We start from the raw sequence: 24,816 nt of genomic DNA, 5'->3' as shown, positions 1-24,816 counted from the left end.
TCTCTCTCTCTCTCTCTCTCTCTTTCTTTCTCTCTGCCTCTGTCTCACAATGTCTGTCTGCCTGTCTTTCTTTCTTTCTGTATATCTCTTTCACTCATTCTGTCTCTCTTTCGGTCTGTCCTTCTCATTGTCTCTGCCTCTCTCATTCTCTCTGTCTGTCTTTCTCTCTCTCTTTCTGAAAGTCTCCCTCTCTCTCTTTTTCTGTCTGTCTCTCCCAGTCTCTCTGCCTCTCTCTTTCTTACTGTCTGTCCTTCTTGGTCTCTCTGCCTCTGTCTCACTCTCTGTCTGTCTGTCTGTCTCTTTCTCTCTTTCTGTCTGTCTCGATCAGTCTCTCTGCCACTGTGTCACTCTGTCTGTCTGTCTCTCTCTCTTTCTGTACATCTCTGTCTCTCTGCCTCTGTCTCGCTCTGTCTGTGTCTCTCTCTCTTTCTGTACGTCTCGCTCAGCCTCTCTGCTTCTGTCTCACTATGTCTGTGTCTTTCTCTCTGTTTTTCTGTCTCTTTCTATCTCTCTGTCTGTCTGTCTGTCTGTCTCTCTCTCTCTAAGCTTGTTAAAATGAATTCTCTGAAGTCACTCATTTAGCTTCCAGGGTTTTCCCCATCGGGGATCTTTGCTCTCATCCTCTAAACAAGTGGCATAATAAAGCTGGCGGTTTGTAAAACAAACTACAAACCGGTCGATGTGTGGCTGAGACTGCGACAGGAATATTAAAGCGTCTTCAAATCTTCTGCTTTCTCTCAGGATCAGGTGGGCATTTTCAGCTCTGAGAAGACGAGAAGCTCTTTTTGAAATCCCTCAGAGATGCGTGATAAAGATGTGTGAGAGAGCGAAAGTGTGCTGAAGGCTTTAATATTTACCTGTCTCTATAAATATCATCGCAATATTCTGACATTTAAGAAGTCCAAATATTTTATTTCTGGTAAAATAAGGAAATTTTAGTCCTCAGCATCGCTCCGTGTCTCTGCTGTAAGCATTCAGTGATAAGACTGAGATTTAATATCAGAAATTTAATCACATTCAAACTCAACAGAAAGGTGTATTAATAGCTAGTTCCCATGCTCATCGTTATTCGTTTGGATTGCTGCTACAAGAGGAATAAGAGCACGCATGACAGAATTATCACATGCATAATGTTCATCTAATCATTACTTTAATGTCTGAGAATCATAATTATGAAAGATTAACAACATCATAAACTCTGCTTGTGTGGAAATGATCTTTGCAAAAGTTAGCAACAGAGCTAGTTAGCAGGAAACGTAGCTATACAGTAGCTGATGGCTCTAGTCTGTTGAAATTACAAAGTGGGCGTGTCTTTAAGACTATATATGGAAATGAGAACAGCACTGAGACGGCATGCCTTTCAGACTGTAGATGAGAAGTGTGGGCGTGTCTGTAAGACAATATATGAAAACGAGAGCAGGTCTGAGTGGGCGTGCCTTTAAGACTATAGAAAGGGAAGATGGGTGTGTCACAGAGTCCATACATGAAAATAAGTGCATCTCTGCGTAGCTGTGCCTTTAAGATCTGTTCATATATGGAAATAAAAACAGCGCTGAATGGTCATACTATGAAGACTATTGATGGGGAATGTGGACGTGTCTTTGAGACAAAATAAGAGCAGATCTGAGTGGGCGTGCCTTTACAGACATATGTGGGGAACGTTTATATGTCTTTGAGACCGTATATAGAAATCAGAGCAGCTCTAATTGTGTTTAACTTCATAGATGGGCATGTGGGTGTGTCATTGTGCCCATATATGGAAATGAGATCAGTTCTGTTAAGACTGTAAATGGGGAATGTGGGCGTGTCCTTAAGTCGTATGCAAATAAGTGCACCTCAGAGTGTCCATGTCTTTATGACCATAGTTAGCAAATGCAGGTGTGTCTTGAGTCCATATATGGAAATAAGTGCAACTCTGAGTGGCCATGCCTTTGTGACCATAAATGAAGAATGTGGGTGTGGCTTAGTTCATATATGGAACTCAGAGCTGCTCTGAGTGGGCTTGTCTTTAAGATGGTAGATGGAGGGCTATTGGTGTGTCGTTAAATCTAAACATTATGTAAATAAAGATGTGTCAGTGTGTACATACGTATATAGGAATGTAGGTGTGTCTTGGAGACCTTGGAGCCATTCTGGGTGACTGTGCCCATATATGGGAATGTGGGTGTGTCTGAGTCCAAATATGGAAATGAAATCAGCTCTGAGTGGCCGTGCCGTTACGATTATAGATAAAGATTGTGGGCGTGTCTTTTAGTCCATATATGGAAATGAAAGCAGCGCTGAGTGGATGTGCCAGTAAGACCACATGGATAGGGAATGTAGGTGTGGCCTTAATTCCATATATGGAAATGAAGGCATATCTGAGCGGATGTGTGTGTATAGACAGACCTTACACACATGTAATGTGGGCGTGACTTTAAGACCATATATGGAAGTCTTCAAGCAGGAAAAAGGGACATTAATGGCATTTATAGATGCACATACTGTGCTGTACATAAAATGAGCTAATAAACTGACTTCTGAGGATTTGTGAGAGGATTTTTAAGCCATGTTGATAAACGTTGATAATATAAACCTCGCTAGAGATAGAGAGGTCAACCTGTCAGGGCGAGTCAGAAAAGACCAGACCTGAGAGTTGTCAAAGAGGGAAAGAAGTTAATCCACAGTGAAGTGTGTTTAGGAGGACAGGAACTCATACACACTTTATGTGTGTGGCTTCACTGTCATCACCGAATCACACACACACACACACACACACACACACACACAGATCTCGGACTCTTCTGAGAGTCCCTGTGGTTTCCTTTTGGCCATATGGCAGCATTTAATTATTCTCCTGAAGTGAGTGTATCGTAATGAAGCAGTGTGGCAGTGAGAGAAGCGGCAATAATCGCAGGGGATCCAATTTGACGCTGTGAGTGTGTGTGTCCGCACACCGAGAGGCTAATATATGACGACGCAGGGAAAACGTACCCCGGTGAGTTGCAGTAAACTCCTCCCTGATGGAATATGGCTGCTTTATGACACCGGTTATGTGTCTGCTTCCTGACAGTCACTTCCAAACTTTTTTCAATCCCATGTCAGTGTCCGCTCTCGTTATACTGACGGCTGAATTCATTTCCAGTGAAGCATGTGTGTATGTGTGTGTGTGTGTGTGTGCGTGCTTTCGTTCTCTAGGAGATTGGCTGCGACAACGATGCAGTTATTTATACAGCAGTGTGAGTTTAAAGTCTGCGCTCATCAGCATCAAATATCTCTCATTCAAACCCACACACACCCACACACACACACACACACGCGATGAGTGTTTCTAGACCCGTGTTTCTAGACCCGTGCTAATCATATCTGTTCAAAGAGACGCTAGAAAATATCATTTACACTATCGCGATCACTCCAGCCTGTTTATCTGCTCCAGACTGTGAGAACATGTGCTGAAAAAAAACAACAACCCATCATCCAAAATCTCCTCACTTCTGATTTAAAATGTAGTTTCAGGTTTTTGCTGTCCGTTGATATATTTCCGAACACCGCATGGACGGATTGTTTATTTCAAGTCAAATCAAGTTCAAGTGGCTTTTTTATCGTCATTACAGCCGTATACAGCTGGTACGGTACACAGTGGAACAACAGCGTTCCTCCAGGAACATGCCGCTACATAAAAACAACACACTAGCCACATGAGACACGACACAACTAAATAAGACCTACACGTTTTAATGTAAAGTGCACGTGTAAACGTAAATGTAAACATAAACAGTACAGTACTACTAAACTAGTACAATAGGTACAGTAAGTGCTAGTGCAGCGCCGACAGGTACACCGTTCTAGCGTGGAAGTGTCCGATATAACGCGTAGTGCAGAAAGAGATTTAAGGTATTTAACGTTTATGGAGAATAAAACATTTCCTAACTTTTTCCTGATTATTTTCCACCAAACTAACATTTAACCTGGATCAGAGACACTGAGAGACGTTTAATGATGATTTAATGCAGTGAACGCAGCACAGGAAGCAGAGCTGCAGCGGTGATTACGCTCCAACCGTCATTTATCATGAACCTCACGCTCGCATAATGCTCTTCTAATGCTCTTCTAATGCTCATGACCTGTAATGACTCGATTTAATGATCACCCAGGGTTATTCCTCTGTACTGTAGGTATCTTCCCCGACATATTCCTCAAAAAGCTACAAGTTGATGCTGAATTAAGCGTCAATTCACTAGGGTATGACATCACTGTGTCCTAGGGGCGGAGCTTATTTGATGGACAGGATGCGCTCCTCTATCTTACACAATAATAATAATAATAATAATAATTTTTCAGACATCATATTTTGGATAAAACTAGAGACAGAATGAAGAAGAACATTACGAGGAATTTCACAGCTATAAAAAATGAAATAAATATTTACAAGTAAAAAAAATAAATACTTGTGTTAGCCGCTGATAACGTAAAATAACAAGCAATAAACAAATAAACAAAAAGAAACGAATAATTCACACATTAAACAACAATTAGTGCAAAATTATTAAAAGGACAGATGTATGTTTAATTATATAAGAATGTAAATAAATAAATAAACAACCAATCTATAGCTGCTATAACGTAAGTGAGAACAGGAAGTCACGTGTTTCACAGATATTAAATGTTTCCAGGTTGTTCATCTGTTCATACTCAAGAGAAAGAAAGATAAGGAGGGAAAACCGAAGAAAACTCTTTGGAGGGAAAAAAAGGGTTCTGCAGCTTCATTAGAACCACAACAAGAAAATGTTCTAAACAGAAGGAGGCTACAGAGCCTTAATTATCCAAAGAACCTTTAAAGAACCCTTCTTTCTAAGAGCGTAACAAGAAGCTGAACCTTCTGACAGGTTCTAGATATCAGATCTGTGGCTTTGATCTTGTACTGCACACTTACCCAGTTCATACACACACTCTTAGAATAAAGCGTTCTTTAAAGGTTCTGAGGTTCTTTAAGGGTTTGACTGATAGGAGTTGTTGTAGGGTTAAGGTTACCCTACCTGCTCTACATAGAACTTTTAAGGGTTCCTCAGGATGGACAAACCAACCGATCATTTAGGGAAGAGAAAATTCTTTGAAAAACGGTTCTTCATGGGTTCTGTAATGGATTATTGGATAATCAAGGGTTCTTAGGTTCTAAAAAGCGTTCTACATGGAACTCTTTATGGTGGTAAAACATTCTTGTAGGGTTCTACATCCTTAACGGTTCCTCAGCAGGGACCAAAGATTCCTTAATATATATAATTATAAATGTCTTAGAAACAGGTGTTCTTTAAGGGTTTATTGGATAATTAAGTGTTCCTACCTTCCAAAAAGAGGTCTCTCTGGAACCCCATGTGATAATAAAACACTTTACTCTATAGGGTTCTGCATACTGAGGGGTCTAATTTTACAAAAAAATAAAATCCACCCAGTTTCCTCTCTCTGTTGACTTAAAATCCGGGAGACACTGAAAGTTTACTTCACGACAACCTCAAGTAGGATGTAATTAATATAAAAAACACGACATGTGTCTGGATACTGAGAGACTGAGGTGCGAGAGAACGTCTTCTCTCCGCTGGAAAGTAAATAAAAAGTCGGTTCCACTGCGAGATCTGATGTCTGATAGACGGGTTCCTCTGGGACGAAGTTCTGTTCTGTGAAACCTCAGATACAGCGAGCGCACACCGAGACCAGGCGCAGTGTTCACGACAATCAGCACCAAACTCCTGAGATTTTACTATTATTCACTGTGTGTGTGTGTGTGTGTGTGTGTGTGTGTGTGTATGCGTGTGTGTGTGTGCATGTGTGTTGCAGGATGCCAAGAGCCCTATCAAAGCCTTGTCACCTTCACACTCTTTCTTCAAGGTTGTTTTTGAAAAGCAGCACACACACACACACACACACACACACACACACACGAGGAAGGCTGTTATTTGACCGGCGGTCACATTTCAAATGCATTCTTTTAGGGAGTAATGGAGAAAACGATTTCCCCGAAAGGAGCGCCACCACGCTGCGTTTCCTGCCTCTCCATCTGCTCCGTTCATTCACATCAAAGTCAAGTGATTCGACCTGCTGAGATCCAGAGGAGCTTCCAGGCTGGAGATGAAGAGTAAGTGTGTTATTGTGCGGCGCTGTTTTAACCCTAGCAGGTGTGTAGTGATGGTCCTGTGGTTTAAAGGCTCTGAGAGCGATGTTAGCATGCTGCTGAGACTGTTAGCCATGTGTACAGTGTGCGTTTTATGGTTAAGGAGCTCAGGGCTTTAGTAAGACTCGCGGTACTGTACTGCGCTGTACACTACACCACTCACGTACTAATCCCTCGTGATCTGTCAGTATGTGGATGTAGCGCCGTGAACACTACACGAGGCTCACACACTACTGAGCCTCGTCCCTAAATTCCACTTCCTCACAAACGTAAACAAGCCGTCTCTCGAGAGAAACTGGGCGTGGTGCAGGATTTAGAAAGGAAATAGAAAGAAAAGAGAAAGAGAAAAACAACACGGAGGATTTGGTCTGTTCTGCCAAGAGAACAGTCGCCTTCTTATTATTATCACTCACTACTTTGTACCATTTTCACGTGACACATTTTGAACCATGAAATTCAGCGAACACGTAGAACCCGTTCGTACTTTTGGGAAAAATTTCCACGTCGCAACGCCCCAAAGTTTAGTTTTTACCCCATGGGGACTAAATGGGAAGTGTAAATGTGTTGGTCCTGCCATCACATGATTTGATGCTGAATTAACTCACATTAATTGAAGGCAATTAAAACTCCGCCTACTACAAAAGCAACCACCTAGTGCCAACCTGGGATAACATAGTCCCTCGTTAAAACGGCAGTACGAGCGTGACTCTTCAGTCCGAGCTGAGCGTCTGTTCACCGTGTTCCTGAAACCTGGAGGGTGAGGAATCGATTCTAACCAAACATGTCTCATTTCAGCGCTGAGAGAACGTAATGACTCCAACTGTACGCTAATCAGATGCTAATCGGACTCAAAACGGATGCTAATCCTGCTCGCGTAACAACTGAGAGATTTTAAAAGAAGGTTATTGCAGAAGCAAATCTAATGGATTTTACAGAACATCTGATCAGCCTGTTCTGCAGATCAGGATAGATTAGTGTGTGTGTGTGTGTGTGTGTGTGTGTGTGTGTGTGTGCGTGCTATATGGGCTACATTTAAGCTATAAACATTTTTTGAGGTGATTTGGAAAGTGTGTGAATGTTCAAAACACACACACACACACACAATCTCAGCGCTAAACAGTGACTTCTCAATATTAGAAAATAACGTAGTTTCAGGATTCTCATCTTTCCAGCTTGTTTCTCAGAACAGCAGCAGTGCTGAGTGCAGCGATGGAGGAATAAATCATCCCCGAGGATTAAAACACACACACACGGCGTCCTGACAGAGGGTGAAATCAGATTGCGGCGTGGCGTGAAACCGGAGCAACACGTGCAGAGCGCTAACTGAGTCCATAAATCTGCTGCATGGAGTAATGACGTACAGAGAGAGGTGAGATTCCTGTATACATCATCACGTGTGATTACGTTCTGCGTAGAGAAGCGGGTCAGAGACGGATACTCTCTCACACACAGCGTACATTAGCATGCTAACAATCGCAGCGCTGCAGTGGCTTCACGGTGAAGCTGTGGGAGGAGATTATCACCGATACAGACATGCAGACGCTACATCCTTCAGCCAAGAGGAGCGAGACTACACAAAACAATAACAACAATTAATAAAGAAATGAAATTCAGGCCTCACATGGGTGAAAATCATAACTTTCCTTTCATTCATCAATTTTCTGATTATTTTTTGGTATTTTCCATCCAATTATTCACCTGCACCAAATATAACATTTATAAACGTATATATTATTTCCATATTAAAAGTTTATTTCATCAAATTGAATTGTAATCAACTGTTTATTTTTTCCACAGGGTAATACACATCCAATTAATAATCCCAATTAATCTATAAACACACCATAACTGGGCTTTTAATCAATAAAGAAATTTAAATTAATCTTCCATTAAATTGTCTATTCTTTTTTTTTATTTTCGTATTTGTCCAGAATTTTTTTCCAGCAGTAACTTACACATCCACAATTATTCATATAAATACTTTTAACCCAACTTTATTATCTGCATCAAGTATAAATGTTACTTTATTATTTCTATTTAAAAAAAATTATAAATTACAAATTATAAAATAATTCATTTCAATCCATTTGAAAATCAATCATTTCAGTTCATCGCAATACTCAAGGAGCGAAATCGCAAAGGTTGAAATATATATAAATACTGGATTTTTTGTTTTTGTTTTGTTGTATTTCAATTTTCTAATATTCAGCTCAATTCAGTTGTATTTGTGTAGCGCTTTTAACACTGGACATTGTACCAAAGCAGCTTTGCATTGATATATAAATTTATCTATAGTAAACATAATAAATTATGTAAATGAGGCAGTAGGACATTAAGTAAAAAAAAAAAGACACTTTTTGTGTCTTACTGAAGCAAACTATATGAACCTGTAGCTTCATCATCAATGTCATGGCCATCTTAGACAAACAAATTAATATTTTCCTCTGTATAGTTTGGTATGACTCTGCCCCTTTGGCTCCGCCTCCCAAGGTCTGATCTTAAACGTGATCCAATAATAAAGAAATAACAGAAACACCTGGCCAATATTTTAAATAAAGCCCTTTGCTTTCAGTGCTCAGGGCTGCGGTCTGGAACAGTAAAGACCTCGCAGATACACCTTCTTACCCCTTTTCCACAAGCGGCACGTGTTCTTACCCGTTTTCCACGAGTAGTGTGTGTTCTTCGAGGACGTAACCTGGAGAAGCACGAGAGAAACGAACAGGAACAGGAAATTCCCGGCTCGTGGAGGCCAGCACATAGCACCGAGTCCATCTTTAAGAATCATAGTCCAGTACTTTCACTTTACACCCTCTCCTAAACCTGAGGAGAAAACAAACAAACAAAAACACACAGTTACACTGACGTCTCATACGTCCTTAGTTTACACGGTAATGCTAATTTGTCCCTTTTCTTTACTTCCAGGTTTTCTTCCATTGTGATCAACAGCAGTGTTTCATTTTCAGTATCATTAATACACATTACTATTATTTTAATTATGTGGCCCAGAATGTGAACAAATGACAAAACAGGGCACAGAAAAATTTAAATTAGGGTTTGTTTTTTTTATTAATATTTCAGACTGCACCTGGAAGGAACAGCACAGCATTAACTACGCAGATTTTGGGGAGGTTAGAACTCAGGAATGGAAATGGTCTATATTGATTGACAGTCTCCTTTTTCCCTTTCCTTATAGACAGTAGTAAATAATGGAACAAGTTAATACCGTCAACCTAGATAACATTTTACACAGACAACGGTAGCAGCCTCCTAACCTAGTACAACATACACATATATTATTACACATTAAAACATTATTTATATACATGAAAGACCATATACGGCTGCTTCAGTTAAAAAAAAAATAAAAACAAGTATCAATTAAATAAAATACGCAATTAACCATTACATTCTCGGTTACAGCGAAATATGATTTAAACACTGCAAACATTTTGGCTATTTATCACTCACATTAGTGAATAAACACTCATTTATTAAATGAAATTAATTCAGTGATGTAAACTTACTGCTCATGTACACCCTGATACACAGCATGTGATGGACTCCTTTCTCTCGGTGCTCAGTGAGAGAAAATACAAAACTTTCCCTCAACATCTTGAAAACATGAAGTTATTAGAACATTATTATCTCACTCATTTTAGGAAATACGCTTTTCCGTGGGCATAAACACCTCTAAAATCAATTAAAGTGAATAAAACTCACTCTGATGCGTCACACAGAGTCTGAGAGACACACAGAGCGCCTATGGAGCCTGGTTTTCTCTCCGCTTTATCAAACAAGAAAAACACTTCGACAACCCAAATTCACACAGAATTGCTCACAAAATGATTCCAATATTACTTTAATACAGATAATACAGCAACACGTGTGCTCTTTGAGAAATAATGATGATATTTGCTTTCACACCGAGGAGAAACGTTTCAACAGAAATCGGCATCAATCGGTAAGATACACAGCCGTCCATTTTATAAACACACGCACCTGCAGCACCTGCAGCATCTGAAGCACCTACAGCACCTGCGGCATCTGCGGCACCTGAAGCACCTGCGGCACCTGTGGCACCTGAGGCACCTGCAACATCTGAAGCACCTGAAGCATCTGAAGCACCTGCAGCATCTGAAGTACCTGCGGCACCTGAAGCATCTGAAGCACCTGCGGCACCTGAAGCATCTGAAGCACCTGCGGCACCTGACGCACCTGTATCACGTTGAAAATCGCGCTGCTCACAGGTGAACTCTCGCGATACTTCTGGCAGAACGGTAACTCACATTCCTGCTTTTTAAATTGCCAGCGTCACATTTTATCAGTAGATGAGAAGGACATCTGTGCACACTGCATGGACAATACACTAATTAAGGGCTTTAATAACCAGTTTCACAATCGGAATGTTGTCTTCTTTTTCACCTGGTTACACTTAGTTATGTATTAATATTTTTATTTATTTATTTATTGATTGATTGATTGATTTATATTTTGTATCCTCAATCAGTGTTTGTTTTTATCCTGCTTTGCATTTGCATTTTGCACAGAAACCTACCAATCATTGTTGGGGGCGGGACTATACTATACTATGGGGCGTGTTCGTATGGAAGTGACGTCACTCGCAGTCGCGGTCGCCCGAGATTCTCTCTTCTAGTTCTCAAACAGTAAACACAAAGAAAGGACCAAATGTGTACTGTTTTACTCTGGAGTGAAACGAGAACCAAGTACAGTCGAATATATTTTTATATCTATTTTTCTCCCGTTAAATGCCCCTGAAGATAATCTCTCAGAAATGCAGCGCAGCAGCGCTTTATAGTAACGGACCGTCTAAAAATGGAATGACCCGGGCAACTGTGTACGATTCGAACAAGATTATAGTCGTTTACATCACAGGATATTTAACGTATTGCACTATTATGATACAGTATGGATACAGTATTTATTTACTTTTATAGCATATATTTTATTCATAATTATTACTGTGATTACACATATAAACAATTATTATTATTATTATTATTATTATTATATAAACATTATTGTGCAACATAAAACCCAGGGTTAGTCTTAGCAACTACAGCAAAATGTTGTACAAAAAAAAAAAAAGCAAGAGGTTTTTATTGCTTCCACTGAAACATGAAGCAAACCTAAACTGATATTAAAGTGATTATGTTGGTTATTGTGAAACACCCCCGCCTCCTGCCTCCGACTCCCCCATCCATCCAGACTATAATGGATTCTTCCATGTTTTTTTTTCTTCTTTTTGTGATTAGAGCTCGACAGAGCGATATTAATAATCAACTCCAGTGTATAAAACTCAGGTACAGACAGCCAGCAAAACAATCCCAATGAAATAACTCCACGTGAACGTGAGCGAGAAACAAAATCAATTTCACCAAACAGGGCAGAAAAACAAGGTCCAAACTCAATAAGGTAACTTTATTTTTCCCGAAGGAACACATCATTCAGATTGCCAGGTCAGGGTGATCTGTAGCACTGCTCTTGGAGCTCCATGCATTCATGTTCTTTACACTATTCTTTTTTTTTCATTTCTTCATATTACTCATAGTTCCTCATAGTTTTCTTAAGACCTTTCTCGTTTCTTTAATTGAGTTTCCACCGTTCCTTTTCCTCACAACCTGCGTGGAAATAAAGAGATGGTGCAACTCCACTGCTACAGCTTTGGCCAAGAATTATATATCCCTCCCATAAATCCTCTTATTCCTGTTCTGCTGTCAAACCGTGTTGTGTTTTTGGTTATTGCGCATAACACACACACACACTACACATCACTGGCAGTCATCTCGGGCATTGTCTGGCCTCGGGTTTAATTCTCAGCCTCGCCTCATGGGTAAGTCTTTTCCAAAATCAGGCTGTCCACCGTGTCATTCTGTAATTAGCTGAACTTCAGATTAGCTGAATTTCACTAAAGAAGCTAGCGATTAGCTTCGGAATCTAGACCTATAAATAAACAGCAAATTTCCACAACGAATGCAAACAGTCAAGCAGAACGTTACACTTCAAATTTCTTTACAATATTTACAAATTACAAAGATTAAGGCTAAGGTCAGGCGATTTACTAGCAGGATATCAGAGGATAGGCAACAAAACACACGAAACAGAGAACAGGATCAAAGTCTAGCAAAGATCGGTAACATCGGAGACAAATGGAAACTGAGCGTATACTTCACAAAGTTCTGGTGACTGAAAGACTCTTTTTTAAAAGAGTGTGAACTCGTTCGACGTCATCATTCACCACCAAAGTTCAATTCCAGTACTCAAGAACGCGAGTACCAGGGACGTATGAAATTACCTGGATGTCTTGTTGATACCGAGGACGCATCGGAAGCAAACCTGAGCGCACCAGACCTGCTTGAAGTCCCAGAAGTCCCAGAAAACCATAACGGATGATGGAAGCCTGACCCATAACTACGGTTTTAACATCTTATTAACGTCAATAATCTAAATAAATCAAAATATGCATCTAAACAGAATGGTTTTGATATATGATTTAGATTGAGGTTGATGAAAAGTCAAATTTATCCCTCAGAGGTATTTTAATTAAACTATCCTACGTCCATCCTGAAGTGACGGTAACCTCATTAAACTAGGCCAATCTGGCAACCTGATCATGGGGCAGCATGATTCCTGGCCCAGTGGGCCTGTGTTTATTAGCATTAGTTGTTGCAGTTCCCATGTTTGACCACTAGGTGCAATAATAACTCTATAGAGCTGAATGGCGTAGTGAGAGCGCTGTGCAACAGTACACAACATCTAGAAACACCAGCAAACCGACAGAACATCGGCGTCTATCTGTCATATCTATAGTGACACTTTTTAAATTGTTGCTCACTCAAAAGAGGTCATTAGTATTTCAACGGAATTTAAAATGTATGGAATTGTGAATGAGGAGTTTATGAAATGTGTGTGTGTGTTATATCTCCCAGCGTGTGATAAACATCTACCTCCAATACACAGAGAAACAGCAGTGAAGTGTATGAAAGTTATTCCATCTCACATAATAAAGCTCTCCATGGATGGAGGAAATAGGAGAATAAATCTTTCCACTACACACACACTCCAGGGGTGTATTGCTGCATCGCACCGGGTCTCGTCCCCATTCACTCCCTGAGAGTGTGTGTAGAGAGATGTGGACACATATAACTATCTCTGTAGCGCTGATGAGACTCATTCACACACACACACACACACACACACACACACACACACACACACACACACCGCTACATTTCTGCATTATCTAAATTACACTGCTGATGGATTGGCCCACCCCTCCCCCGTCCCTGTGTTATGGTTCGCCCCAGATGACCGAGCGCACTTTTGGATATTGATGGATGAATAGCTATTAAACTTAATCCCAGGTCCCCCAATTGGTTTTTGGTTGATTTCATTTTGGGTAAATTAGATTTTAGTCTCGTCGCCTCATGAGGCGTCTCTGAAATCTGATTTCAGAGCGAGAAGGAGATGCTGAGAGCAGGAAACAGAGAGATAAGCCTTGAATCGTGATGCCATGAAGTCTATACATATATTATACATATATATTTATATCCTAGTTAAGGTTTGGTTTAAATAATCAGTGATTCTGCTCCCAGATTTTCTTTTCTTTTTTTAAATTTACCCATTATTCATATTTGTATACTCTTTAATATATATACTTATTTTTTAGTATATGATTAAACCTAGGATTAAAACACTAAAGAGGAGGAAACACGTAAAACAATGAGACATCATTAACATATTAGTATACCTAATAATATATTTCATGAATTCATCGAGAGTGAAAATGTAATCAAATAGAGTAGTAGTGTGATGAGATGCAGGAGTGTATTCTGATGCTATAAATAATAATAATGAGTTGTCATGTGATTTCGTTATAAAGGGGAATAATGCGGCGTTATAAAGGGGAGTAATGCGGCGTTATAAAGGGGAGTAATGCGGCGTTATAAAGGGGAGTAATGCGGCGTTATAAAGGGGAGTAATGCGGCGTTATAAAGGGTAATAATGCGGCGTTATAAAGGGGAATAATGCGGCGTTATAAAGGGGAGTAATGCGGCGTTATAAAGGGGAGTAATGCGGCGTTATAAAGGGAGTAATGCGGCGTTATAAAGGGTAATAATGCGGCGTTATAAAGGGGAGTAATGCGGCGTTATAAAGGGGAGTAATGCGGCGTTATAAAGGGGAGTAATGCGGCGTTATAAAGGGGAGTAATGCGGCGTTATAACGGGGAGTAATGCGGCGTTATAAAGGGTAATAATGCGGCGTTATAAAGGGGAGTAATGCGGCGTTATAAAGGGGAATAATGCGGCGTTATAAAGGGGAGTAATGCGGCGTTATAAAGGGTAATAATGCGGCGTTATAAAGGGGAGTAATGCGGCGTTATAAAGGGGAATAATGCGGCGTTATAAAGGGGAGTAATGCGGCGTTATAAAGGGGAGTAATGCGGCGTTATAAAGGGGAGTAATGCGGCGTTATAAAGGGTAATAATGCGGCGTTATAAAGGGGAGTAATGCGGCGTTATAAAGGGGAGTAATGCGGCGTTATAAAGGGGAGTAATGCGGCGTTATAAAGGGTAATAATGCGGCGTTATAAAGGGGAGTAATGCGGCGTTATAAAGGGGAATAATGCGGCGTTATAAAGGGGAGTAATGCGGCGTTATAAAGGGTAATAATGCGGCGTTATAAAGGGGAGTAATGCGGCGTTATAAAGGGGAGTAATGCGGCGTTATAAAGGGGAGTAATGCGGCGTTATAAAGGGGAGTAATGCGGCGTTATAAAGGGGAGTAATGCGGCGTTATAAAGGGGAGTAATGCGGCGTTATAAAGGGGAGTAATGCGGCGTTATAAAGGGGAGTAATGCGGCGTTATAAAGGGTAATAATGCGGCGTTATAAAGGGGAGTAATGCGGCGTTATAAAGGGTAGTAATGCGGCGTTATAAAGGGGAGTAATGCGGCGTTATAAAGGGGAGTAATGCGGCGTTATAAAGGGGAGTAATGCGGCGTTATAAAGGGGAGTAATGCGGCGTTTTAAAGGGTAATAATGCGGCGTTATAAAGGGGAGTAATGCGGCGTTATAAAGGGGAGTAATGCGGCGTTATAAAGGGTAATAATGCGGCGTTATAAAGGGGAGTAATGCGGCGTTATAAAGGGGAGTAATGCGGCGTTATAAAGGGGAGTAATGCGGCGTTATAAAGGGGAGTAATGCGGCGTTATAAAGGGTAATAATGCGGCGTTATAAAGGGGAGTAATGCGGCGTTATAAAGGGGAATAATGCGGCGTTATAAAGGGGAGTAATGCGGCATTATAAAGGGGAATAATGCGGCGTTATAAAGGGGAGTAATGCGGCGTTATAAAGGGGAGTAATGCGGCGTTATAAAGGGGAGTAATGCGGCGTTATAAAGGGGAGTAATGCGGCGTTATAAAGGGTAATAATGCGGCGTTATAAAGGGGAGTAATGCGGCGTTATAAAGGGGAGTAATGCGGCGTTATAAAGGGTAATAATGCGGCGTTATAAAGGGGAGTAATGCGGCGTTATAAAGGGGAGTAATGCGGCGTATAAAGGGGAGTAATGCGGCGTTATAAAGGGGAGTAATGCGGCGTTATAAAGGGGAGTAATGCGGCGTTATAAAGGGGAGTAATGCGGCGTTATAAAGGGTAATAATGCGGCGTTATAAAGGGGAGTAATGCGGCGTTATAAAGGGGAGTAATGCGGCGTTATAACGGGGAGTAATGCGGCGTTATAAAGGGGAGTAATGCGGCGTTATAAAGGGGAGTAATGCGGCGTTATAAAGGGTAATAATGCGGCGTTATAAAGGGGAGTTATGCGGCGTTATAAAGGGGAGTAATGCGGCGTTATAAAGGGTAATAATGTGGCGTTATAAAGGGGAGTAATGCGGCGTATAAAGGGGAGTAATGCGGCGTTATAAAGGGGAGTAATGCGGCGTTTTAAAGGGGAGTAATGCGGCGTATAAAGGGGAGTAATGCGGCGTTATAAAGGGGAGTAATGCGGCGTTATAAAGGGGAGTAATGCGGCGTTATAAAGGGGAGTAATGCGGCGTTATAAAGGGGAGTAATGCGGCGTTATAAAGGGTAATAATGCGGCGTTATAAAGGGGAGTAATGCGGCGTTATAAAGGGGAGTAATGCGGCGTTATAAAGGGGAGTAATGCGGCGTTATAAAGGGTAATAATGCGGCGTTATAAAGGGGAGTAATGCGGCGTTATAAAGGGTAATAATGCGGCGTTATAAAGGGGAGTAATGCGGCGTTATAAAGGGTAATAATGCGGCGTTATAAAGGGTAATAATGCGGCGTTATAAAGGGGAGTAATGCGGCGTTATAAAGGGGAGTAATGCGGCGTTATAAAGGGTAATAATGCGGCGTTATAAAGGGGAGTAATGCGGCGTTATAAAGGGTAATAATGCGGCGTTATAAAGGGGAGTAATGCGGCGTTATAAAGGGGAGTAATGCGGCGTTATAAAGGGTAATAATGCGGCGTTATAAAGGGGAGTAATGCGGCGTTTTAAAGGGTAATAATGCGGCGTTATAAAGGGGAGTAATGCGGCGTTATAAAGGGGAGTAATGCGGCGTTATAAAGGGTAATAATGCGGCGTTATAAAGGGGAGTAATGCGGCGTTTTAAAGGGTAATAATGCGGCGTTATAAAGGGGAGTAATGCGGCGTTATAAAGGGTAATAATGCGGCGTTATAAAGGGGAGTAATGCGGCGTTATAAAGGGTAGTAATGCGGCGTTATAAAGGGGAGTAATGCGGCGTTATAAAGGGGAGTAATGCGGCGTATAAAGGGGAGTAATGCGGCGTTATAAAGGGGAGTAATGCGGCGTTATAAAGGGTAATAATGCGGCGTTATAAAGGGGAGTAATGCGGCGTTATAAAGGGGAGTAATGCGGCGTTATAAAGGGGAGTAATGCGGCGTTATAAAGGGTAATAATGCGGCGTTATAAAGGGGAGTAATGCGGCGTTATAAAGGGTAATAATGCGGCGTTATAAAGGGGAGTAATGCGGCGTTATAAAGGGGAGTAATGCGGCGTTATAAAGGGGAGTAATGCGGCGTTATAAAGGGGAGTAATGCGGCGTTACAAAGGGTAATAATGCGGCGTTATAAAGGGGAGTAATGCGGCGTTATAAAGGGTAATAATGCGGCGTTATAAAGGGGAGTAATGCGGCGTTATAAAGGGGAGTAATGCGGCGTTATAAAGGGTAATAATGCGGCGTTATAAAGGGGAGTAATGCGGCGTTTTAAAGGGTAATAATGCGGCGTTATAAAGGGGAGTAATGCGGCGTTATAAAGGGGAGTAATGCGGCGTTATAAAGGGTAATAATGCGGCGTTATAAAGGGGAGTAATGCGGCGTTATAAAGGGGAGTAATGCGGCGTTATAAAGGGGAATAATGCGGCGTTATAAAGGGGAGTAATGCGGCGTTATAAAGGGGAGTAATGCGGCGTTATAAAGGGGAGTAATGCGGCGTTATAAAGGGGAATAATGCGGCGTTATAAAGGGGAGTAATGCGGCGTTATAAAGGACGCACACACCCACACACACACACACAGATGGAGGAGTAATATTTATAGCACAGACTTACTAGAGGTTACACAGATTTATCAAATATTCACCTCTTGAAGACAGCAGGAGCTTCAACAATGAGGACAGTGTTAACGTTAACACTCACACTCTCTCCTGTGTGTGTATGTGTGTGTGTGTGTGTGTGAGAGAGAGAGAGAGAGAGAGAGAGAGAGAGAGACACCTCACATCGCTGCTATCTGGGAAACCTGACGTCTCCTGGGTCTCTTTTTTAGAAGTAACTGGGTCGAATGGAGCTGACATTTCAGCTGAGATTTTCTCCCACTGAGAGCACAAACAGGGTTTCTACTTAAAATTCTGAATAGTGATCTCTCTCACACACACACACACACACACACACACACACACACACACACACACACTGAGCAGTTGAGGAGTCCCGTATGTAAACAGGAGGGTGGTATAATTAAAGTTTGATTATCTGGCAGCTCACACTGAAACACTACAGTACCCAGCATGTGAAACTGCATTCATGGTGCCATGACTGATCACACACACACACACACACACACACACACACACACACACACACACACACACACTTCACTGACACCACTACCATTTTAACATCTCCACCATGTGTGTGTAATTACTAGGTGTGTAAAAGGAATGAATTCGACCAAATTACTTTCATTTGTGTTTCAACACTTTGGAAGATTTTAGTAAAGACAGATTTACTGCAAAATGTGTTGTGTGTTACAATTTAATTTCAGTTTTGATTTGTAGTTTATATTTTTAACATTTCATTTTAATAGAAAAGGCATGTGTAAATGTTTCCACAGTTTCTTTTTCCGTATGGTCGTGCACTGTATTTTGTATTATTTAAAATTACCATTAGACTATTAATATTACACTATTAATATTACACTATTAACAGAAGAGTAAAATAACAGAACAATTGCTCGTGTAGGTGAAGTGCTGTGGTGGAAGAGGAATAAAACACTGTGTGAGGTGCTGTTATAGGAAAATAAATCACTTCGGGGTGATAACAGTCACTCCGTTTCATTCCACGATGTGTTTTATTCCCTAATTTCCCGATAATTACCATTTGAATTGTTTTGTTAAAGAAAAAGACATCATAGTTTTTATCCATTTCTAGTTACATTTAACGTTGTGGAATGTCCATGATATGAGTTAATAAGAAAAAACTCTGAGAAACCGAGAAACCACAAAGAAGTGTAAACTCCTCTGTCCTGAAGATGTCGGGAAAGTTACAGCTTTACCGCTGACTGTTACGAAACGCTGACACTGGAGACTCCTTCCATTTTGCTACAGAAAACTTCACCATATTTATGATTAAGGGACACACACGTCCATGTGTATGAGCCGTTACTATAGAAACGATGACGTATTAGAACGAGCGCATTCATATAAACCTGCGCTGCTGTCAGAGCTGCTGTTATAGAGAACTAATCACCACCTTCTGACCAATCACAATCCAGAATTAAATGTGCTTTGGTATAAAGTTGCAATAATTCACCCTAAAGAAAGTTTATGGTACCCACTGAGGTAAAACTTTCACTTTTATGCGATCCTCAGAGGCACAGCGCAACAACCCCGAGAGCGGGCTGTAAATCCGAACCGAAACGTCTCCACAGGAAATTCCCCGAGCATGAGGAGAGACTCCGGGGCTCCATTTCCGTCAGTATCGTTTATTTCAAGATGCAGAGAAGACAGATTAAGGACGTAAAAATAAACGTTACAGTCTCATCGCTATAAAATCTAAAAAGCCGTGGATCTGGAGCGACGGAACAGTAACGTAGCTAAGGAGTGAACACTACAGAAGGCTGAAGATTGATGAGTCCTCCTAGAGACACATTTCGTATCATCTAATAGGCCGAATAAACCACCGTCACCTTTAAAGTGACAGGAAACAAGCAGATTGACAAAAAATGGCCGCCGTCCTTCTTCATTACACGCTCCTGTCAACTGGAGAAATGTTTTAGATAGGGATAGAGCTGTGTAGAGATGAGTCCACCTAAACCGATCGATATAAATCACATCTCCACATAAATAAACGTCCACCACTACAAATATCCAGTGGAATAAAGAAAAAAAAAAAAAAAAACAGGAGTCGCTAGCACGCTAATCAACTCATCAGGGTAACTGGGTTTGTCACTGAGAGGTACCTAGGGTACTTGGAAGTGATGGAGAAGAGAAAAATGTCAGAACTGATCTCCATCATGTAGCGTGTTCAAAAAGGGTTTCCCTACTCCCTGTTCCCTACACTGGAGTAACGCTAAAGTCCATTCATGCTCATCTTAGCATGCTACATTGTTTTAAAGTGATTTTTTTTCCAGTCCACTGTGGAGGTGTCCCAAACCACAGACCGTATTCACTATATATAAGAAAGGAAGAAATATCAGCATGCCATTGTGAGTTCATTGTGAAGCATGGTGGTGGTAGCACCGTGTTGAGCGTTACCCTTGGCCTTGGTTGTTTCTCTGACTAGTCCTCTGTGTTCCTTCTCACTGAGGTTTTTTTGGATGGCCTCCTTTAGGCACACACACACAACACGTTACTGTAATCTAATAACTTTTTCTGATCATGTCATACATTGAGGCATGGGGGGGTGAATACTTCTGCAAAATGCTGTAGTTCTTCCCATTGCGTATTCTAACTCACCTTATTCACTATATAGTCTATCTGTCTCCCTGACTATATTCTATATAGACTATACACTTATCTGTGTATTTGTCTGTATAACCATCTCTCTCCCTCTCTCTCTCTCTCTCTCTCTCTCTCTCTAATTGTCTCTCTTGGACTGTCTGTCTGTCTCAGGTGAGTGTGGTGCTGGGTTTAGCCGTAGCAGGTCGTTAGCATGGTGTGTGTCACTACCTGAAGGGATACAGTGCGACTCATGGCTTTAGCTGTGACACTTTGTCGTAGGTGGCAGATAAACGCAGTCTCTCCTCCGTTCGCATCATCCGACGCTCCTCTCCTCTGCTGTTCCTTTTCTTCTACCTTCAGGAGGAACGGAGCGAGAAATGATGCAGCCGTCACACTGTCACCCTCAGCAGCCGGGATAAACAACACACTGATCGCTCACTGGAGAGAGAGAGTGAGAGAGAAAGAGAGAGTAAGAGAGAGAAAGAAAGAGAGGGAGAGAGAGAGAGAAAAAAAGAGAGAGAAAGAGAAAGAAAGAGAGAGAGAGTGAGAGAAAGAAAGAAAGAGAGAGAGAGAAAGAGAGAGAGAGAAAGAAAGAGAGCGAGAGAGAGAGAGAAAGAAAGAGAGAGAGAGAAAGAGAGAGAGAGAGCGAGAGAGAGAGAGAAAGAAAGAGAGAGAGAGAGAGACAGAGAGAGAGAGAGAGAGAGAGAGAGAGATTTTATTCATAATCCTGATTCCAAATATTTGTTTGTTTTTATTTCATGTTTACATTTCTTACTTTCTTATTTATTGATGTTTTTCTTTGTTTCTTCTTGTTTACTTTAATAAAGTGAAAGATGGGGCAGAGAGAGAGAGAGAGAGAGAGAGAGAGAGAGCACAAAATTCACAACAGTGCTACTGATCAAACTCTGTATTTGAAATGAAAAGTTTGAATATATGCCATGTTCATCCAATTGGGATCTCTGGATTTTCTGACTGTGTCCCAAACCACACGCCCTATTCACCCTATAGTGCACATTAACACCATCATCACTCCACTGTGGGCGTGTCCCAAACCACACGCCCTATTCACCCTATAGTGCACATTAACACCATCATCACTCCACTGTGGGCGTGTCCCAAACCACACGCCCTATTCACCCTATAGTGCACATTAACACCATCATCACTCCACTGTGGGCGTGTCCCAAACCACACGCCCTATTCATCCTATAGTGCACATTAACACCATCATCACTCCACTGTGGGCGTGTCCCAAACCACACACCGTACAGTGCACATAAACACCATCATCATCAGGTTGTAATGAACGCTTCAGGGCTGATGTACATTAGAAAGTCATAACAACTGACATTACTCTGTTATGCACTTCTGTTATGTCAGTATCAGATGATAAGCCTGCGTAAAGGTTTACTAAGGGTTACATCAGTTGTCTTAAAGTGTTTCTGTACTGTAGATTCTATGTAACGCTATGAACACTCAGTATTAATAAGTGTCATGAACCTGATAGATTACAGTTGACAGTGTTTAGATTTCTATCATTTCTTATGAAGGGTTTATGTAGGTGTTTATGTAGCTCCTATCAACACTTCCTTTAAATGATGTGTTGCCACGTTTCCTTTTTATACCACTCTGACTGGAATGAGGTTTACTTTAAATGTATGAGGTTTAAAGGTTCAAATGCATTTTGTTTTATCACAGATGGAAAGATCTGGGAGTTTTATAGACTAAAACACATCTATCCATCACAGCAGGCCTCTGGGTGAAACCGGGGCTAATATCCTACTGGGGAACAGAGAGAGAGAGAGAGAGAGAGAGAGAGAGAGGCATAGATATAAATCAGATGTCTCACCCTGCAGCCAGAGACACAAGCGAACACAAAACCACGCTGGAAATGGACACAATAACCTCGGGCTGCCGAGACAGACGGACGGACGAACGAACGAGCGAGTCCCTGCCCTTTAAAAAGAGCGACTCAGGACCGCGAGGGCAATAAATGTGTAAATTCACATTCTGTCACACAAACGTCTGTGCTGATAAACAAAAAGTCCAAGCGAACCATAAATAATTAATAGCGCAATTTAAAAACAAAGACGCCATCTACAATAAACGTGGAAATATTAAACCGTATCTCACAAATGATGGTGTGATCAAAAACACTTCTCGTTATTAGCGCTTAAAAAGAATGAGATCAGTTAAAGAGCGCCAATAAAGATGAAGCATTTGACTCCATCACACTGAAATATGATTAAATATTAAAGATGTTTGACTGATACCAAAGTCGAGAGTCTATTAAACCATCCAGTGAAGTTTGAGTAAAAAAAGAAACGTGATAAAACGATAAAACTGCTGATGATCGGACTGATCCGAGACTGTCAGAATGGGTGTGGCCTAATATTCTAATGAGTATGATTGCTTGATAGGTCTCTGTCTGAGACTATAGGGATCCACGTAGCAACCACGCAATTATAGAGTTACACATGCTTGCCATCGTTAGTTTTCATTCACAAGGTCAGCGATCACTCGTAGGTTAGCATTTGCTCTGTAGGTTAGTGATAAAGGCTGCGTTCACGCCATTTCAGAATTACCGTAATTACTAGTTCTAGACAATCTAGACGTTCTGACCTGGAATTATGCGACGTTAGACGGTTATCCAACTCTGTGCTAGCTACGTTAAACTGTATTGTATGCCTGTCGTTTATTTTCAGATTAATCTTGCATTATTGAGACATTAATAATAGTCAATTATACAAATTATTACACAGGAATATTTCGAGATTACTTAACTACGTTTCGAGTGCGTACGAGTTCTACGAGGACGTGAAGTCGGAATCTCGGAATTACGGTAATTACGACACGGCGTGAATGCAGCTACAATCTATGTGGGAGGGAATAGTGTGTTCGGCCTTGTGATCGGTACGGGTGAGTGGGACTAGTCCCCCCCACTTCACATCCATTCCCACTTTGTGCAGCAGATCGTGTCCAATCCAGAGCTCATTACATATCGGGGCTTTAATTTTTCCCTGGTGAGATTCATCACTTTGATGTGTCACGTTTTTTGTCTGGAAATAAAAAAAAGAAACAAAAGATTATACAAAAATGATCTTCTTTTTTTTCCGGTAGGAACATTATGTAGACCCGCTGGTACTCTGTGATTTTGGCGTTTGGGGACGAGCGTCGCTGTGACAGTTTATCGTCCGTCTGAGACACTGAGACACAAGCACACGCCTCAAAACACTGAACTACTGCTGCTGCTACTGCCGCTCTCCTCCACCCACATCACTGACTCCTAATGATTACCTGTCAAACTGAGCGAGAGAGAGACAGAGAGAGAGACAGAGAGAGAGGGAGAGACACGAGAGACTTTAGACTTTTAAGAAGCCTCTAGTGCATCAGTTCAGAGTTTTTACAAACCCAAACACTTCAGTCTTATTCCATTTCTCAGAACGGTCCACAAGAACGTCTGCATGAGTGTCCATATGAATGGACTCCAACAGAGTTTTTCATGCAGCTGCTGTCCATCTTCTGACTCTGAATCTTCTCCTTGGTGACAGCACGTTCAGTTTCAGCAATTTCATGTGCTGTGCTAGTTTGACAAACTTCACTTCATCCAGGAAATACCTCGACAGTGAGATGTTCCATTTACCTGCAGCCCAACTTTTAGTGCCCGATGTCCTCACACTCGAAGCACCTCAGGCTTTCGGTGGTTCCAAACACAGTATAGCTACTCTCACCGTCTTTGCGCTTGATGCCCACGCCCAGTGTCTCATCTCGATTGTTTAGAAGCATAAAAACCTGTCGATGAAACGTCAGGACGTGTTTCACGAGTTTTTGCAGCCAAGTGGAATCATTCTCAGGAAGCTGGCACAATTTCCAAAGCGGTTTTTAATGAACAGGGGGCACGTTTGAAATGATGACTCCTGTCACGGGGCAGAGAGAGAGGAAACATGTATCATGACACCTTTTAAACCGCGTTCCACTTTCAGTCAGCGCACTGATGACTCTTTCCTGTTTCAGGAACACCACCACAGCTTCGTTCATTCAGGAGGCAGAGAAGATGTAGTAGACATGGCTTCCCTACGCTACAAGTGTGGAGGAAAGGGAAGAGAAAAGGACAGGAAATGGAATGGAAAGAAAGTGAATAGACAGGACAGGAAATGGAAAGAAAGTGAATAGACAGAACAGGAAATGGAAAGGAAAGTGAATAGACAGAACAGGAAATGGAAAGGAAATGGAATGGAAAAAAAGTGAATAGACAGGACAGGAAATGGAAAGGAAAGGAAACGGAAAGTGAATTGACAGGACAGGAAATGGAAAGGAAAGGAAATGGAAAGGAAAGGAAATGGAAAGGAAAGGAAATGGAAAGGAAAGTGAATAGACAGAACAGGAAATGGAAAGGAAAGGAAATGGAAAGTGAATAGACAGGACAGGAAATGGAAAGGACAGGAAATG

At 41.4% G+C, this 24,816-nt stretch overlaps 1 protein-coding gene across 1 annotated transcript in view; it reads right to left on the bottom strand.

Annotated features, from left to right (window-relative positions):
• The window catches only part of thsd7ba (thrombospondin, type I, domain containing 7Ba), a 154,395-nt gene extending 130,242 nt beyond the window's left edge, over window positions 1-24,153 (bottom strand). The window contains exons 1-5 of the mRNA XM_053627859.1: window positions 24,099-24,153; window positions 23,503-23,573; window positions 20,596-20,721; window positions 10,181-10,360; window positions 8,801-8,939 (exon numbers count right to left, since the gene is read on the bottom strand). Coding sequence (XP_053483834.1) covers window positions 8,801-8,939; window positions 10,181-10,360; window positions 20,596-20,721; window positions 23,503-23,573; window positions 24,099-24,153 — 571 coding nt within the window. The remainder of the gene's footprint in view (window positions 1-8,800; window positions 8,940-10,180; window positions 10,361-20,595; window positions 20,722-23,502; window positions 23,574-24,098) is intronic.
• Between the last annotated feature and the right edge of the window lie 663 nt (window positions 24,154-24,816).

The sequence above is a fragment of the Ictalurus furcatus genome, chromosome 6 (assembly GCF_023375685.1).
Source record: "Ictalurus furcatus strain D&B chromosome 6, Billie_1.0, whole genome shotgun sequence".
Classification (NCBI taxonomy): Eukaryota; Metazoa; Chordata; class Actinopteri; order Siluriformes; family Ictaluridae; genus Ictalurus; species Ictalurus furcatus.
Note: the sequence above shows the minus strand (reverse complement) of the source record. Positions and strands in the feature narration are given on the sequence as shown.